We start from the raw sequence: 18,413 nt of genomic DNA on the forward strand, positions 1-18,413 counted from the left end.
GACTCGAATATTCGACTGACCTCGAATAATTTACTATTCGAATTCGACCAAACTCGAATTTTAAAAAGGGGTATTTGAGCACCACTGCACAGAACAGGTATGCAGTGGTGGGTTCACAGAACAGGTATGCAGTGGCAGGTTCACTGAACAGGTATGCAGTGGTGGGTTCACAGAACAGGTATGCAGTGGTGGGTTCACAGAACAGGTATGCAGTGGTGGGTTCACAGAACAGGTATGCAGTGGCAGGTTCACTGAACAGGTATGCAGTGGTGGGTTCACAGAACAGGTATGCAGTGGTGGGTTCACAGTACAGGTATGCAGTGGTGGGTTCACAGAACAGGTAGGCAGTGGCAGGTTCACTGAACAGGTATGCAGTGGTGGGTTCACAGAACAGGTATGCAGTGGTGGGTTCACAGAACAGGTATGCAGTGGTGGGTTCACAGAACAGGTATGCAGTGGCAGGTTCACTGAACAGGTATGCAGTGGTGGGTTCACAGAACAGGTATGCAGTGGTGGGTTCACAGTACAGGTATGCAGTGGTGGGTTCACAGAACAGGTATGCAGTGGTGGGTTCACAGTACAGGTATGCAGTGGTGGGTTCACAGAACAGGTATGCAGTGGTGGGTTCACAGAACAGGTATGCAGTGGTGGGATCACAGAACAGAACAGGTATGCAGCCAGGAACAAGCTAAGCCTAACTAATCTTTCCCTATGAGAGACAGTCTGCAGCAGCTCGCCCTACTCTCACTAACGCAGGCACACGAGTGACCGTAATGGCCGCCGCTGCCTGCCTTTTATAAGTGGGGGAGTGGCTCCAGGGGCTAGTGTAGCCTAATTGGCTACACTGGGCCCGCTGACTGTGATGTAGAGGGTCAAAGTTGACCCTCATGGTGCATTATGGGGTGAACCGAACTTCCGCAAAAGTTCGCCTGCGGGACACGAACGCGAACCACTGAAGTTCGCATGGAACCGTTTGCAGGCGAACCGTTCGGCCCAACTCTACTGTGCATCTCTCTGCCCACTCTCTGTACATATCTCTGTACATCTCTCTGCCCACTCTCTGTACATCTCTCTGTGCATCTCTCTGCCCGTCACTCTGCACATCTCTCTGCCCACTCTCTGCGCATCTCTCTGCACATCTCTCTGCACATCTCTCTGCGCATCTCTCTGCACATCTCTCTGAATATCTCTCTGCCCACTCTCTGTACATCTCTCTGCCCTCTCTCTGCCCTCTCTCTGTGCATCTCTCTGCACATCTCTCTGTGTATCTCTCTGCGCATCTTTCTGCTAACTCTCTGCACATCTCTCTGTGCATCTCTCTGCACACTCTCTGCCCACCCTCTGCACATCTCTCTGCCCACTCTCTGCGCATCTCTCTGCCCATCTCTCTATCCTCTCTCTGCACATCTCTCTGCACATCTCTCTGCCCATCTCTCTGCCCTCTCTCTGTGCATCTCTCTGCGCATCTCTCTGTGCATCTCTCTGCCCACCCTCTGCACATCTCTCTGCCCACTCTCTGCGCATCTCTCTGCACATTTTTTCCCCCTCTCTCTGTGCATCTCTCTGCACATCTCTCTGCCAACTCTCTGCCCACCCTCTGCGTATCTCTCTGCCCGCTCTCTGCGTATCCCTCTGCCCGCTCTCTGCGTATCTCTCTGCACATCTCTTTGCCAACTCTCTGCCCACCCTCTGCGTATCTCTCTGCCCGCTCTCTGCTTATCTCTCTGCCAGCTCTCTGCGCATCTCTCTGCACATCTCTCTGTGCATCTCTCTGCCAACTCTCTGCACATCTCTCTGCCCACTCTCTGCACATCTCTCTGCCCACTCTCTGCACATCTCTCTGCCCACTCTCTGCACATCTCTCTGCCAACTCTCTGCACATCTCTCTGCCCACTCTCTGCACATCTCTCTGCCAACTCTCTGCACATCTCTCTGCCCACCCTCTGCGTATCTCTCTGCCCACTCTCTGCACATCTCTCTGCCAACTCTCTGCATATCTCTCCGCGCATCTCTCTGTGCATCTCTCTGTACATCTTTCTGCCCACTCTCTGCGCATCTCTCTGCATATCTCTCTGCGCACTCTCTGCACATCTCTCTGCGCATCTCTCTGCACATCTCTCTGTGCATCTCTCTGCACATCTCTCTGCCCACTCTCTGCACATCTCTCTGCGCATCTCTCTGCGCATCTTTCTGCACATCTCTCTGCCCACTCTCTGCACATCTCTCTGCACATCTCTCTGCACATCTCTCTGCACATCTCTCTGCGCATCTCTCTGCACATCTCTCTGCACATCTCTCTGCGTATCTCTCTGCCAACTCTCTGCACATCCCTCTGTGCATCTCTCTGCACGCTCTTTGCCCACCCTCTACACATCTCTCTGCCCACTCTCTGCGCATCTCTCTGCCCATCTCTCTGCCCTCTCTCTGTGCATCTCTCTGCGCATCTCTCTGTACATCTCTCTGTCCACTCTTTGCACATCTCTCTGCGCATCTCTCTGCACATCTCTCTGCCCTCTCTCTGTGCATCTCTCTGTCCGTCACTCTGCACATCTCTCTGCACATCTTTCTGCCCACTCTCTGCACATCTCTCTGCGCATCTCTCTGTGCATCTCTCTGCACATCTCTTTGCCCTCTCTCTGTACATCTCTCTGTTCATCCCTCTGCGCATCTCCCTGCGTATCTCTCTGCACATCTCTCTGCACATCTCCCTGCCCTCTCTCTGCACATCTCTCTGCACATCTCTCTGCACATCTCTCTGCACATCTCTCTGCCCACTCTCTGCACATCTCTCTGTCTCTATGTATCTCTCTGCACATCTCTCTGTGCATCTCTCTGCCCACTCTCTGTACATATCTCTGTACCTCTCTCTGCCCACTCTCTGTACATCTCTCTGCGCATCTCTCTGCCCGTCACTCTGCACATCTCTCTGCCCACTCTCTGCGCATCTCTCTGCACATCTCTCTGCACATCTCTCTGCGCATCTCTCAGCACATCTCTCTGCATATCTCTCTGCCCACTCTCTGTACAGCTCTCTGCCCTCTCTCTGCATCTCTCTACACATCTCTCTGTGTATCTCTCTGCACATCTTTCTGCCAACTCTCTGCACATCTCTCTGTGCATCTCTCTGCACACTCTCTGCCCACCCTCTGCACATCTCTCTGCCCACTCTCTGCGCATCTCTCTGCCCATCTCTCTATCCTCTCTTTGCACATCTCTCTGCACATCTCTCTGCCAACTCTCTGCGCATCTCTCTGCCCATCTCTCTGCCCTCTCTGTGTGCATCTCTCTGCGCATCTCTCTGCCCACCCTCTGCACATCTCTCTGCCCACTCTGCGCATCTCTCTGCACATCTCTCTGCCCTCTCTCTGTGCATCTCTCTACACATCTCTCTGCCAACTCTCTGCCCACCGACTGCGTATCTCTCTGCCCGCTCTCTGCGAATCCCTCTGCCCGCTCTCTGCGTATCTCTCTGCACATCTCTCTGCCAACTCTCTGCCCACCCTCTGCGTATCTCTCTGCCCGTTCTCTGCTTATCTCTCTGCCCGCTCTCTACATATGTCTCTGCCCGCTCTCTGCGCATCTCTCTGCACATCTCTCTGTGCATCTCTCTGCCAACTCTCTGCACATCTCTCTGCCCACCCTCTGCATATCTATCTGCCCACTCTCTGCACATCTCTCTGCCATCTCTCTGCACATCTCTCTGCACATCTCTCTGCCCACTCTCTGCACATCTCTCTGCCCACTCTCTGCTCATCTCTCTGCCCACTCTCTGCACATCTCTCTGCCAACTCTCTGCACATCTCTCTGCCCACCCTCTCAGTATCTCTCTGCCCACTCTCTGCACATCTCTCTGCCAACTCTCTGCATATCTCTCTGCGCATCTCTCTGTGCATCTCTCTGTACATCTCTCTGCCCACTCTCTGCGCATCTCTCTGCATATCTCTCTGCGCACTCTCTGCACATCTCTCTGCGCATCTCTCTGCACATCTCTCTGTGCATCTCTCTGCACATCTCTCTGCCCACTCTCTGCACATCTCTCTCCGCATCTCTCTGCGCATCTCTCTGCACATCTCTCTGCCCACTCTCTGCCCACTCTCTGCACATCTCTCTGCGCATCTCTCTGCACATCTCTCTGCGCATCTCTCTGCACATCTCTCTGCACATCTCTCTGCGTATCTCTCTGCCAACTCTCTGCACATCCCTCTGTGCATCTCTCTGCACGCTCTTTGCCCACCCTCTGCACATCTCTCTGCCCACTCTCTGCGCATCTCTCTGCCCATCTCTCTGCCCTCTCTCTGTGCATCTTTCTGCACATCTCTCTGTACATCTCTCTGCCCACTCTCTGCACATCTCTCTGCCCTCTCTCTGTGCATCTCTCTGTCCGTCACTCTGCACATCTCTCTGCACATCTTTCTGCCCACTCTCTGCACATCTCTCTGCGCATCTCTCTGTGCATCTCTCTGCACATCTCTTTGCCCTCTCTCTGTACATCTCTCTGTGCATCTCTCTGCGCATCTCCCTGCGTATCTCTCTGCACATCTCTCTGCACATCTCCCTGCCCTCTCTCTGCACATCTCTCTGCACATCTCTCTGCACATCTCTCTGCCCACTCTCTGCACATCTCTCTGTCTCTGTGTATCTCTCTGTACATCTCTCTGCGCATCTCTCTGCCCGTCACTCTGCACATCTCTCTGCCCACTCTCTGCGCATCTCTCTGCACATCTCTCTGCACATCTCTCTGCGCATCTCTCAGCACATCTCTCTGCATATCTCTCTGCCCACTCTCTGTACATCTCTCTTCCCTCTCTCTGTGCATATCTCTGCACATCTCTCTGTGTATCTCTCTGCACATCTTTCTGTTAACTCTCTGCACATCTCTCTGTGCATCTCTCTGCACACTCTCTGCCCACCCTCTGCACATCTCTCTGCCCACTCTCTGCGCATCTCTCTGCCCATCTCTCTATCCTCTCTCTGCACATCTCTCTGCCAACTCTCTGCGCATCTCTCTGCCCATCTCTCTGCCCTCTCTCTGTGCATCTCTCTGCGCATCTCTCTGTGCATCTCTCTGCCCACCCTCTGCACATCTCTCTGCCCACTCTCTGCGCATCTCTCTGCACATCTCTCTGCCAACTCTCTGCGCATCTCTCTGCCCATCTCTCTGCCCTCTCTCTGTGCATCTCTCTGCGCATCTCTCTGTGCATCTCTCTGCCCACCCTCTGCACATCTCTCTGCCCACTCTCTGTGCATCTCTCTGCACATCTCTCTGCCAACTCTCTGCCCACCGTCTGCGTATCTCTCTGCCCGCTCTCTGCGTATCCCTCTGCCCGCTCTCTGCGTATCTCTCTGCACATCTCTCTGCCAACTCTCTGCCCACCCTCTGCGTATCTCTCTGCCCGCTCTCTGCTTATCTCTCTGCCCGCTCTCTACATATGTGTCTGCCCGCTCTCTGCGCATCTCTCTGCACATCTCTCTGTGCATCTCTCTGCCAACTCTCTGCACATCTCTCTGCCCACCCTCTGCATATCTATCTGCCCACTCTCTGCACATCTCTCTGCCATCTCTCTGCACATCTCTCTGCCCACTCTCTGCACATCTCTCTGCCCACTCTCTGCACATCTCTCTGCCCACTCTCTGCACATCTCTCTGCCAACTCTCTGCACATCTCTCTGCCCACCCTCTGCGTATCTCTCTGCCCACTCTCTGCACATCTCTCTGCCAACTCTCTGCATATCTCTCCGCGCATCTCTCTGTGCATCTCTCTGTACATCTCTCTGCCAACTCTCTGCACATCTCTCTGCGTATTTCTCTGCCCACTCTCTGCAAATCTCTCTGCCAACTCTCTGCATATCTCTCTGTGCATCTCTCTGTGCATCTCTCTGTACATCTCTCTGCCCACTCTCTGTTCATCTCTCTGCATATCTCTCTGCGCACTCTCTGCACATCTCTCTGCGCATCTCTCTGCACATCTCTCTGCGCACTCTCTGCACATCTCTCTGCGCATCTCTCTGCACATCTCTCTGTGCATCTCTCTGCGCATCTCTCTGCGCATCTCTCTGCACATCTCTCTGCCCACTCTCTGCCCACTCTCTGCACATCTCTCTGCACATCTCTCTGCGCATCTCTCTGCACATCTCTCTGCGCATCTCTCTGCACATCTCTCTGCACATCTCTCTGCGTATCTCTCTGCCAACTCTCTGCACATCCCTCTGTGCATCTCTCTGCACGCTCTTTGCCCACCCTCTGCACATCTCTCTGCCCACTCTCTGCGCATCTCTCTGCCCATCTCTCTGCCCTCTCTCTGTGCATCTCTCTGCGCATCTCTCTGTACATCTCTCTGCTCACTCTCTGCGCATCTCTCTGCCCATCTCTCTGCCCTCTCTCTGTGCATCTCTCTGCACATCTCTCTGCACATCTCTCTGCCCACTCTCTGCACATCTCTCTGCACATCTCTCTGCGCATCTCTCTGCCCACTCTCTGCACATCTCTCTGCCAACTCTCTGCACATCTCTCTGCCCACCCTCTGCGTATCTCTCTGCCCACTCTCTGCACATCTCTCTGCCAACTCTCTGCATATCTCTCTGCGCATCTCTCTGTGCATCTCTCTGTACATCTCTCTGCCCACTCTCTGCGTATCTCTCTGCATATCTCTCTGCGCACTCTCTGCACATCTCTCTGCGCATCTCTCTGCACATCTCTCTGTGCATCTCTCTGCACATCACTCTGCCCACTCTCTGCACATCTCTCTGCGCATCTCTCTGCGCATCTCTCTGCACATCTCTCTGCCCACTCTCTGCCCACTCTCTGCACATCTCTCTGCACATCTCTCTGCACATCTCTCTGCGCATCTCTCTGCACATCTCTCTGCACATCTCTCTGCGTATCTCTCTGCCCACCCTCTGCGCATCTCTCTGCCCACTCTCTGCACATCTCTGTGCACATCTTTCTGTGCATCTCTCTGCCCACTCTCTGCACATCTCTCTGCCCACTCTCTGCACATCTCTCTGCACATCTCTCTGCACATCTCTCTGCGCATCTCTCTGCACATCTCTCTGCATATCTCTCTGCCCACTCTCTGTGCATCTCTCTGCCCACTCTCTGCACATCTCTCTGCAGATTTCTCTGCCCACTCTCTGCGCATCTCTCTGCGCATCTCTCTGCACATCTCTCTGCGTATCTCTCTGCCCACTCTCTGCGCATCTCTCTGCCCTCTCTCTACACATCTCTCTGCCCATCTCTGTGCACATCTCTCTGTGCATCTCTCTGCCCACTCTCTGCACACTCTCTCTGTGCATCTCTCTGTACATCTCTCTGCCCACCCTCTGCACATCTCTCTGCCCACCCTCTGTGTATCTCTCTGCCCACCCTCTGCGTATCTCTCTGCCCACTCTCTTCAAATCTTTCTGCCAACTCTCTGCACATCTCTCTGCCCACTCTCTGCACATCTCTCTGCGCATCTCTCTGCACATCTCTCCGTACATCTCTCTGCTCATCTCTCTGCAAATATGTCTGCGCATCTCTCTGCACATCTCTCTGCGCATCTCTCTGCCCACTCTCTTCACATCTCTCTGCCCACTCTCTGCACATTTTTGTGCACATCTCTCTGTGCATCTCTCTGCCCACTCTCTGCACATCTCTCTGCTCACTCTCTGCACATCTCTCTGCCCACTCTCTGCACATCTCTGTGCACATCTCTCTGTGCATCTCTCTGCCCACTCTCTGCACATCTCTCTGCGCATCTCTCTGCCCACCCTCTGCACATCTTTCTGCAGATCTCTCTGCACATCTCTCTGCACATCTCTCTGCGCATCTCTCTGCGCATCTCTCTGTCACTCTCTGCACATCTCTCTGCTCATCTCTCTGCCCACCCTCTGCGTATCTCTCTGCCCACCCTCTGCACATCTCTCTGCCCATCCTCTGCGTATCTCTCTGCCTACCCTCTGCGTATCTCTCTGCCCACTCTCTGCACATCTCTCTGCCAACTCTCTGCCCATCCTCTGCGTATCTCTCTGCCCACCCTCTGCGTATCTCTCTGCCCACTCTCTGCGCATCTCTCTGCCCACTCTCTGCGCATCTCTCTGCCCTCTCTCTGCACATCTCTCTGCCCATCTCTGTGCACATCTCTCTGTGCATCTCTCTGCCCACTCTCTGCACACTCTCTCTGTGCATCTCTCTGTACATCTCTCTGCCCACCCTCTGCACATCTCTCTGCCCACCCTCTGCGTATCTCTCTGCCCACCCTCTGCGTATCTCTCTGCCCACTCTCTTCAAATCTTTCTGCCAACTCTCTGCACATCTCTCTGCCCACTCTCTGCACATCTCTCTGCGCATCTCTCTGCACATCTCTCCGTACATCTCTCTGCACATCTCTCTGCACATATGTCTGCGCATCTCTCTGCACATCTCTCTGCGCATCTCTCTGCCCACTCTCTTCACATCTCTCTGCCCACTCTCTGCACATCTTTGTGCACATCTCTCTGTGCATCTCTCTGCCCACTCTCTGCACATCTCTCTGCCCACTCTCTGCACATATCTCTGCCCACTCTCTGCACATCTCTGTGCACATCTCTCTGTGCATCTCTCTGCCCACTCTCTGCACATCTCTCTGCGCATCTCTCTGCCCACCCTCTGCACATCTTTCTGCAGATCTCTCTGCACATCTCTCTGCACATCTCTCTGCGCATCTCTCTGCGCATCTCTCTGCGCATCTCTCTGCGCATCTCTCTGTCACTCTCTGCACATCTCTCTGCTCATCTCTCTGCCCACCCTCTGCGTATCTCTCTGCCCACCCTCTGCACATCTCTCTGCCCATCCTCTGCGTATCTCTCTGCCTACCCTCTGCGTATCTCTCTGCCCACTCTCTGCACATCTCTCTGCCAACTCTCTGCCCATCCTCTGCGTATCTCTCTGCCCACCCTCTGCGTATCTCTCTGCCCACTCTCTGTGCATCTCTCTGCCAACTCTCTGCACATCTCTCTGCCCACCCTTTGCGTATCTCTCTGCCCACTCTCTGCGCATCTCTCTGCCCACTCTCTGCACATCTCTCTGCCTACTCTCTGCACATCTCTGTGTGCATCTCTCTGTGCATCTCTCTGCCCACTCTCTGCGCATCTCTCTGCACATCTCTCTGCGTATCTCTCTGCCCACTCTCTGCGCATCTCTCTGCGTATCTCTCTGCCCACTCTCTGTGCATCTCTCTGCACATCTCTCTGCGTATCTCTCTGCCCACTCTCTGCACATCTCTCTGCCTACTCTCTGCACATCTCTGTGCGCATCTCTCTGTGCATCTCTCTGCCCACTCTCTGCACATCTCTCTGTGCATCTCTCTGTACATCTCTCTGCCAACTCTCTGCCCACCCTCTGAATATCTCTCTGCCCACCCTCTGCGTATCTCTCTGCCCACCCTCTGCACATCTCTCTGCCCACCCACTGCGTTTCTCTCTGCCCACCCTCTGCGTATCTCTCTGCCCACTCTCTGCACATCTCTCTGCCCATCCTCTGCGTATCTCTCTGCCTACCCTCTGCGTATCTCTCTGCCCACTCTCTGCACATCTCTCTGCCAACTCTCTGCCCATCCTCTGCGTATCTCTCTGCCCACCCTCTGCGTATCTCTCTGCCCACTCTCTGTGCATCTCTCTGCCAACTCTCTGCACATCTCTCTGCCCACCCTTTGCGTATCTCTCTGCCCACTCTCTGCGCATCTCTCTGCCCACTCTCTGCACATCTCTCTGCCTACTCTCTGCACATCTCTGTGTGCATCTCTCTGTGCATCTCTCTGCCCACTCTCTGCGCATCTCTCTGCACATCTCTCTGCGTATCTCTCTGCCCACTCTCTGCGCATCTCTCTGCGTATCTCTCTGCCCACTCTCTGTGCATCTCTCTGCACATCTCTCTTCGTATCTCTCTGCCCACTCTCTGCACATCTCTCTGCCTACTCTCTGCACATCTCTGTGCGCATCTCTCTGTGCATCTCTCTGCCCACTCTCTGCACATCTCTCTGTGCATCTCTCTGTACATCTCTCTGCCAACTCTCTGCCCACCCTCTGAATATCTCTCTGCCCACCCTCTGCGTATCTCTCTGCCCACCCTCTGCACATCTCTCTGCCCACCCTCTGCGTTTCTCTCTGCCCACCCTCTGCGTATCTCTCTGCCCACTCTCTGCACATCTCTCTGCCAACTCTCTGCATATCTCTCTGCACATCTCTCTGAGTATCTCTCTGCCCACTCTCTGTGCATCTCTCTGCCCACTCTCTTCACATCTCTCTGGCCACTCTTTGCGCGTCTTACTGTGCATCTCTCTGCATATCTCTCTGTACATCTCTCTGCCCACTCTCTGCACATCTCTCTGCACATCTCTCTGCCCACCCTCTGCACATCTCTCTGCCCACTCTCTGTGCATCTCTCTGCTCATCTCTCTGCCCACTCTCTGCACATCTCTCTGCACATCTCTCTGCCCACCCTCTGCACATCTCTCTGCATATCTCTCTGCGCACTCTCTGTGCGTCTCTGTGCATGTCTCTCTGTGCATCTCTCTGCATATCTCTCTGCGCATCTCTCTGCGCATCTCTCTGCGCATCTCTCTGCATGTCTCTCTGCATGTCTCTCTGTGCATACTTTGAATGCTGAGTGTTATTCATATGGTTTCCTGGCAGGACGGTGTTCGGGTCCCTTCAATACAATATTTGACTGGGTGCACCAAGAGCGTGGAAGTCTGGTTTTCCATACGTATTTCTTCCGTAAGAGCTGGTACTGGAAGTATGAGAACCGCAATAATCGGACGCGATACAGAGACCCCCGGAGGCTGGCCAACGGGTGGAAGGGAATCCCCTCCTCAGACATTGATGGCTTCCTACATATCTGGACCCAAAACCTCACTTGTTTCTTCAAAGGTAAGAAGCTGCTCAATATTGCTTGTCCATCTACAGGAGAGACTCCGGGGCACAGAGGACCCTACAGGTGAGTGTCTTATAAGGAGCCTGGAACTGGAGAAGATCATCCTCACTTGCGGACCAGATGATTAAAATATAATCAATGATTACACAAAATAGGTGTCCCCAGTATAGATAGCCAGGCATACGTAGCCAGGTATAGGTGCCCCCAGTATAGGTAGACAGGTATAGGTGCCCCCAGTATAGGTAGACAGGTATAGGTTCCCCAGTATAGGTAGACATGTATAGGTGCCCCCAGTATAGGTAGGCAGGTATAGGTGCCCCCAGTATAGGTAGCCAGGTAAAGCTGCCCCCAGTATAGGTAGCCAGGTATAGGTGCCCCCAATATAGGTAGCCAGGTAAAGCTGCCCCCAGTATAGGTAGCCAGGCATAGGTAACCAGGTATAGGTAGCCTGGTATAAGTGCCCCCAGTATAGGTAGCCAGGAATAGGTTACCCCAGTATAGGTAGCCAGGTATAGGTGCCCCTAGTATAGGTAGATAGGTATAGGTGCCCCCAGTATAGGTAGACAGGTATAGGTTCCCCAGTATAGGTAGACAGGTATAGGTGCCCCCAATATAGGTAGCCAGGTATAGGTGCCCCCAGTATAGGTAGCCAGGAATAGGTTACCCCAGTATAGGTAGCCAGGTATAGGTGCCCCCAGTATAGGTAGATAGGTATAGGTGCCCCCAGTATAGGTAGATAGGTATAGGTGCCCCCAGTATAGGTAGCCAGGCATAGGTGCCCCCAGTATAGGTAGCCTGGTATAAGTGCCCCAGTATAGGTAGCCAGGTATTGGTGCCCGCAGTATAGATAGTAAGGCATAGATATCCCCAGTATAGATAGTAAGGCATAGATATCCCCAGTATAGATAGCCAGGAATAAGTGCCCCCATTATAGGTAGACAGGCATAGGTAGTCACGTATAGTTGGAGGCATTGAGAACCAGGGACATACTATTGGAGGCATTAGGAAGTTGGGACACACTATTGGAGGCATTGGAAAAACTGGGACACACTATTGGAGGCAGTGGGAAGTTGGGACATACTATTGGAGGCACTGGGAAGCTGGGACACACTATTGGAGGCACTGGGAAGTTGGGACACACTATTGGAGGCATTGGGAAAACTGGGACACATTATTGAAGGCACTGGGAAGCTGGGACACACTATTGGAGGCACTGGGAAGTTGGGACACACTATTGGAGGCATTGGAAAAACTGGGACACACTATTGGAGGCACTGGTAAGCTGGGACACACTACTGGAGGCATTGGGAAAACTGGGACACACTGTTGGAGGCACTGGGAAGTTGGGACACACTATTGAAAGCACTGGGAAGGTGGGACACACTATTGGAGGCACTGGGAAGTTGGGACACACTATTGGAGGCACTGGGAAGTTGGGACATACTATTGAAGGGACTGGGAAGCTGGGACACACTATTGGAGGCAATGGGAAGTTGGGACACACTATTAGAGGCACTGGGAAGGTGGGACACACTATTGGAGGCACTGGGAAGTTGGGACATACAATTGGAGGCACTGGGAAGTTGGGACACACTATTGGAGGCACTGGGAAGTTGGGACACACTATTGGAGGCACTGGGAAGCTGGGACACACTATTAGAGGCACTGGGAAGTTGGGACATACTATTAGAGGCACTGGGAAGCTGGGACACACTATTAGAGGCACTGGGAAGCTGGGACACACTATTAGAGGCACTGGGGAGCTGGGACACACTATTGGAGGCACTGGGAAGCTGGGGCACACTATTAGAGGCACTGGGAAGGTGGGACACACTATTGGAGGCACTGGGAAGTTGGAACACACTATTGGAGGCACTGGGAAGTTGGGACACACTATTGGAGGCACTGGGAAGCTGGGACACACTATTAGAGGCACTGGGAAGTTGGGACACACTATTGGAGGCACTGGGAAGCTGGGGCACACTATTAGAGGCACTGGGAAGGTGGGACACACTATTGGAGGCACTGGGAAGTTGGGACACACTATTGGAGGCACTGGGAAGTTGGAACACACTATTGGAGGAACTGGTAAGCTGGGGCACACTATTGGAAGCATTGGGAAGCTGGGGCACACTATTAGAGGCACTGGGAAGGTGGGACACACTATTGGAGGCACTGGGAAGTTGGGACACACTATTGGAGGCACTGGGAAGTTGGGACACACTATTAGAGGCACTGGGATGTTGGGACACACTATTAGAGGCACTGGGAAGGTGGGACACACTATTGGAGGCACTGGGAAATTGGGACACACTATTAGAGGCACTGGGATGTTGGGACACACTATTAGAGGCACTGGGAAGGTGGGACATACTATTGGAGGCACTGGGAAGTTGGGACACACTATTGGAGGCACTGGGAAGTTGGGACACACTATTGGAGGCACTGGGAAGTTGGGACACACTATTAGAGGCACTGGGAAGGTGGGACACACTATTGGAGGCACTGGGAAGTTGGGACACACTATTGGAGGCACTGGGATGTTGGGACACACTATTGGAGGCACTGGGAAGTTGGGACATACTATTGGAGGCACTGGGAAGTTGGGACACACTATTGGAGGCACTGGGAAGTTGGGACACACTATTGGAGGCACTGGGAAGTTGGGACATACTATTGGAGGCACTGGGAAGCTGGGACACACTATTGGAGGCACTGGGAAGTTGGTACATACTATTGGAGGCACTGGGAAGCTGGGACACACTATTGGAGTCAATGGGAAGTTGGGACACACTATTGGAGTCAATGGGAAGTTGGGACACACTATTGGAGTCAATGGGAAGTTGGGACACACTATTGGAGGCACTGGGAAGTTGGGACATACTATTGGAGGCAATGGGAAGCTGGGACACACTATTGGAGGCACTGGGAAGTTGGGACATACTATTGGAGGCACTGGGAAGCTGGGACACACTATTGGAGGCAATGGGAAGTTGGGACACACTATTGGAGGCAATGGGAAGTTGGGACACACTATTGGAGGCACTGGGATCTTGGGACCAGTGGTGCTCTCACGAATGGTTGTGATCACGGGTACGTGTGATTCACGGCCATTTTTCCGCATCACGAAGGCCGTGATCTGCATGCCGTGATCCGCATGGATCACGACATCGCGTCAAATCCGGATCACGGCATACGTACAAAAATACGGGTCACGACCCGTAATCACGGCCGTGATGCGGCCGTGATGCGGATTTTTCCCAATACATGTCACTGAGCCAATCAGAGGCCCCTGACGCAGGCTAGAGCAACCAATCACAGGAGGGGAGGCTATGCCCTCCCCTCCTGTATATAACCAGCGGCCATTATCACAAACTCCGTCCTTGCAAGAGACTGTGGTATGAGAGAGTATCTCCAGGCCATTTCTGTCACAAAGCAAGGGCATTTTGGTGTAAAAACCCAGCGTTTTTGCTGATTACAGTCAACTCATATTGCTGATATTACTTGTATTTAGTTAGCTAGTGATTACACTGTCAGTTAGTGAGTGTAGTTCAGAGTGTACTGTGCTGCTAGTGTCTGCTGTTGTGCTACTGTGCAGGCCGGCACTGCACACAGGTTTCTGTGCTGCAGTATATTATATACTACTGTACTGTATTAGCTAGCCAGTGAATACTGTCAGTTAGTCAGTGTAGTTCAGAGTGTACTGTCTGTGCTGCTAGTGTCTGCTGTTGTGCTACTGTGCAGGCCGGCACTGCACACAGGTTTCTGTGCTGCAGTATATTATATACTACTGTACTGTATTAGCTAGCCAGTGAATACTGTCAGTTAGTCAGTGTAGTTCAGAGTGTACTGTCTGTGCTGCTAGTGTCTGCTGTTGTGCTACTGTGCAGGCCGGCACTGCACACAGGTTTCTGTGCTGCAGTATATTATATACTACTGTACTGTATTAGCTAGCCAGTGAATACTGTCAGTTAGTCAGTGTAGTTCAGAGTGTACTGTCTGTGCTGCTAGTGTCTGCTGTTGTGCTACTGTGCAGGCCGGCACTGCACGCAGGTTTCTGTGCTGCTGTATATATAGTACTGTACTGTATTAACTAGCCAGTAGCCAGTGATTACTGACTGACTGTCAGTTAACAAAGAATGTCTGGAAGGGCACGAGGACGACCCAAGAAGAGAGGGAGTGGCAAACCCAAATTTGGCTAACAAAGCCCGCCTCTTCCCCATGGCTGCCCATATGTTGCGATGACTTCGCAGGGGCCCCCGGGTGATCCAGATGCAGGAAAGGGAGGACATCTGGATCTCCTTGATCCTGGACCCGCGTCTAAAGGGGAAGCTGGGACAGTTTATGGCCCATCTACCACCGCAAACCGCACAAAGGTGTTGCAGGAAGCCCTCGTGCGAAGACTGCAGGAAGCTTTCCCCCAGCCTTCCACCACCCCCACTGTTGCTGTTCCGCCATCTCAGCAACAGAGGCCTCCATCCACCACCACCAGCAGCAGTATACGCCTTGGAGACCTGCTAAGCCTAACCAAGACTCTATATGCAGTGGAGCTGCCCAGAGTAGAGGTCACAGCCACAGAATCCTCCACCGACCAGGAGCAGCGACTTTCCCGCATGGTGTCTGAGTATATGGGGTCATTCACCGGCCTTGACACCGACAGCCCCGTGGACCCCATGGAATACTGGGTCAGGAAACTGTCAATCTGGAGGGAGCTTCCCCATTATCCCTCGAAGTCCTGGCCTGCCCCACTTCGAGTGTCCTCTCCGAGAGATGCTTCAGCGTGGCTGGTGGCGTGGTCACTGAGCAGCGCTCTCGGTTGAGCACGGACTCTGTGGACAAACTTACCTTCCTCAAAATGAAGGTGAGTTCCTGGCCCCTCCTTTCGGCGACAGGGGGAAATGAAGTGGCTGCCTGCCTGGGAATTTAAATTGTGCCGGACTTACAGTTACCATTACCAACTCTTAATATTGTCTTGGTTCTTTTGAATTTTTTTATACTAACAATAGGATATATGTAGCTAAAAACTGAAGAAACTTGAGGACTTTATATGCAAAAATACAAAAGATTTTTTATTGAAGACAACAGTTGCGCAAAAATATTTATGAAAAGTATCTGTCAGGCAGGGCCATTTCTTGCCCCGTTCAGCCGGTTCTGCTGAACGGGGCGCCGATGAGTGATAGATTGGGAGGCGCCAGGCCGTCCCTGTGGCCGCCGCCGCTGCTCCCCCTCCCTCCCTCCTGGCGCCTCACTCAGACCTCGATCAGGTGGCGACCAATCGTGCGGGCGCTAGGACCCAGCGCCCGCACTGATATGCGGAAGTGACATCACTTCCGCATATAGAAATATCCAGGAGCTACTCGCCATGATTAACTTCAGTAAAAAAAAATCAACTTTTAATGCAATTTCTTCCAATAAAACTTGTTCCAAAGATAAAAGACAAAAAACAGCAATACTTATCAGACAGGAGGTGGTACAATTGGTGCGGAGGCAGGTCGACGATCGTTTCGCCCCTCTATGAGGGCTTTCTCGAGACCATCTCGAGATGGTCTGATAAGTATTGCTGTTTTTTGTCTTTTATCTTTGGAACAAGTTTTATTGGAAGAAATTGCATTAAAAGTTGATTTTTTTTTACTGAAGTTAATCATGGCGAGTAGCTCCTGGATATTTCTTTTTCTCTCCTCAATGCTATAGACTTAAGCTGTTTTTTCATCCGGATGTTGCACCGCTGTTATAACTGGAAAGTTAAGTTTGAAGGCATTGGTGTGCACTCGCTCTCTTACCTACTTGCTTGTATATTGAATATACTTCCGCATATAGAGCGGGTACGTCCGGCGCCCGCTGGTACTGGTCGGGTCGCTGCTGATCCTGAGGTCTGCAAGGTGAGGGGGGAGCGGGAGCGGCGGCGGCGGCTGGGGGGCTCCCTGTCACTTACTGCTCAAATGGGCTCCCTGTCACTCACTTCCTAAAGGGACTCCCTGTCACTCACTTCCTAAAGGGGCTCCCTGTCACTCACTTCCTAAAGGGGCTCCCTGTCACTCACTGCCTAAAGAGGCTACCTGTCACTCACTGCCTAAAGGGGCTCCCTGTCACTCACTTCCTAAAGGGACTCCCTGTCACTCACTTCCTAAAGGGGCTCCCTGTCACTCACTTCCTAAAGGGGCTCCCTGTCACTCACTGCCTAAAGAGGCTACCTGTCACTCACTGCCTAAAGGGGCTCCCTGTCACTCACTGCCTAAAGGGGCTCCCTGTCACTCACTGCCTAAAGAGGCTACCTGTCACTCACTGCCTAAAGGGGCTCCCTGTCACTCACTTCCTAAAGGGACTCCCTGTCACTCACTTCCTAAAGGGGCTCCCTGTCACTCACTTCCTAAAGGGGCTCCCTGTCACTCACTGCCTAAAGAGGCTACCTGTCACTCACTGCCTAAAGGGGCTCCCTGTCACTCACTTCCTAAAGGGACTCCCTGTCACTCACTTCCTAAAGGGACTCCCTGTCACTCACTTCCTAAAGGGGCTCCCTGTCACTCACTTCCTAAAGGGACTCCCTGTCACTCACTTCCTAAAGGGACTCCCTGTCACTCACTTCCTAAAGGGGCTCCCTGTCACTCACTTCCTAAAGGGACTCCCTGTCACTCACGTCCTAAAGGGGCTCCCTGTCACTCACTTCCTAAAGGTGCTCCCTGTCACTCACTGCCTAAAGGGGCTCCCTGTCACTCACTGCCTAAAGGGGCTCCCTGTCACTCACTGCCTAAAGGGGGTTCAGGGGGGGGGGGGGATTTTTTGACTCTCAAACTGGGTGAAATTTAGCCTAGAAAGTGCCCTGCTGTCAGGAAACATTTTCCATAGCAGAGAATGCCAAAAATGCATCAGTTTAACAACAACAAGATTAGTGCAGTTGTGCAAAATGAGGCGACAACGTCAACTTGTTTCGGGATAGACCCTTCATCAGGCCTCCTCCACAAATAGAGACAAATCTGTATAGCTAACACATGTTCCTAATAAACATCTGGACAAAATGAAGCCAGGTATAACCACTCATCCAATTTTCAAACCCGGGAACCGCACAAGGCAGGAGTTGGAGAGGGTCTATCCCGAAATAAGTTGACGTTGTCGCCTCATTTTGCACAACTGCACTAATCTTGATGTTAACAACAACTGATGCATTTTTGGCATTCTCTGCTATGGAAAAGGTTTCCTGTCAGATACTTTTCATAAATATTTTTGCGCAACTGTTGTCTTCAATAAAAATCTTTTGTATTTTTGCATATAAACTCCTCAAGTTTCTTCAGTTTTTAGCTACATATATCCTATTGTTCTCAGTATAAAGTCTATGCAGGTGTTGAACTTGTGGCACACCTGAAAGGATATTATTACTTTTTTGTTTCCCTGTATACGGTATATCTTCAGATTTTTTGCCCGTGGTTCCACCTGTCAGGTCCAATGGCCTCACATATGCTGCTAATGATTGCTGAACATTTTCTATTACTCAATTTTTTTGGGCAGAATTACAACCATGCAGTGGTCCC

At 52.3% G+C, this 18,413-nt stretch overlaps 1 protein-coding gene across 1 annotated transcript in view; it reads left to right on the top strand.

Moving 5' to 3' along the window:
* LOC137524709 (matrix metalloproteinase-21-like) overlaps positions 1-18,413 on the top strand; it is a 181,518-nt gene that overhangs the window by 81,452 nt on the left and 81,653 nt on the right. Inside the window, exon 5 of the mRNA XM_068244876.1 lies at positions 10,650-10,886. Coding sequence (XP_068100977.1) covers positions 10,650-10,886 — 237 coding nt within the window. The remainder of the gene's footprint in view (positions 1-10,649; positions 10,887-18,413) is intronic.

The sequence above is a fragment of the Hyperolius riggenbachi genome, chromosome 1, assembly GCF_040937935.1.
Source record: "Hyperolius riggenbachi isolate aHypRig1 chromosome 1, aHypRig1.pri, whole genome shotgun sequence".
Taxonomy (NCBI): Eukaryota; Metazoa; Chordata; class Amphibia; order Anura; family Hyperoliidae; genus Hyperolius; species Hyperolius riggenbachi.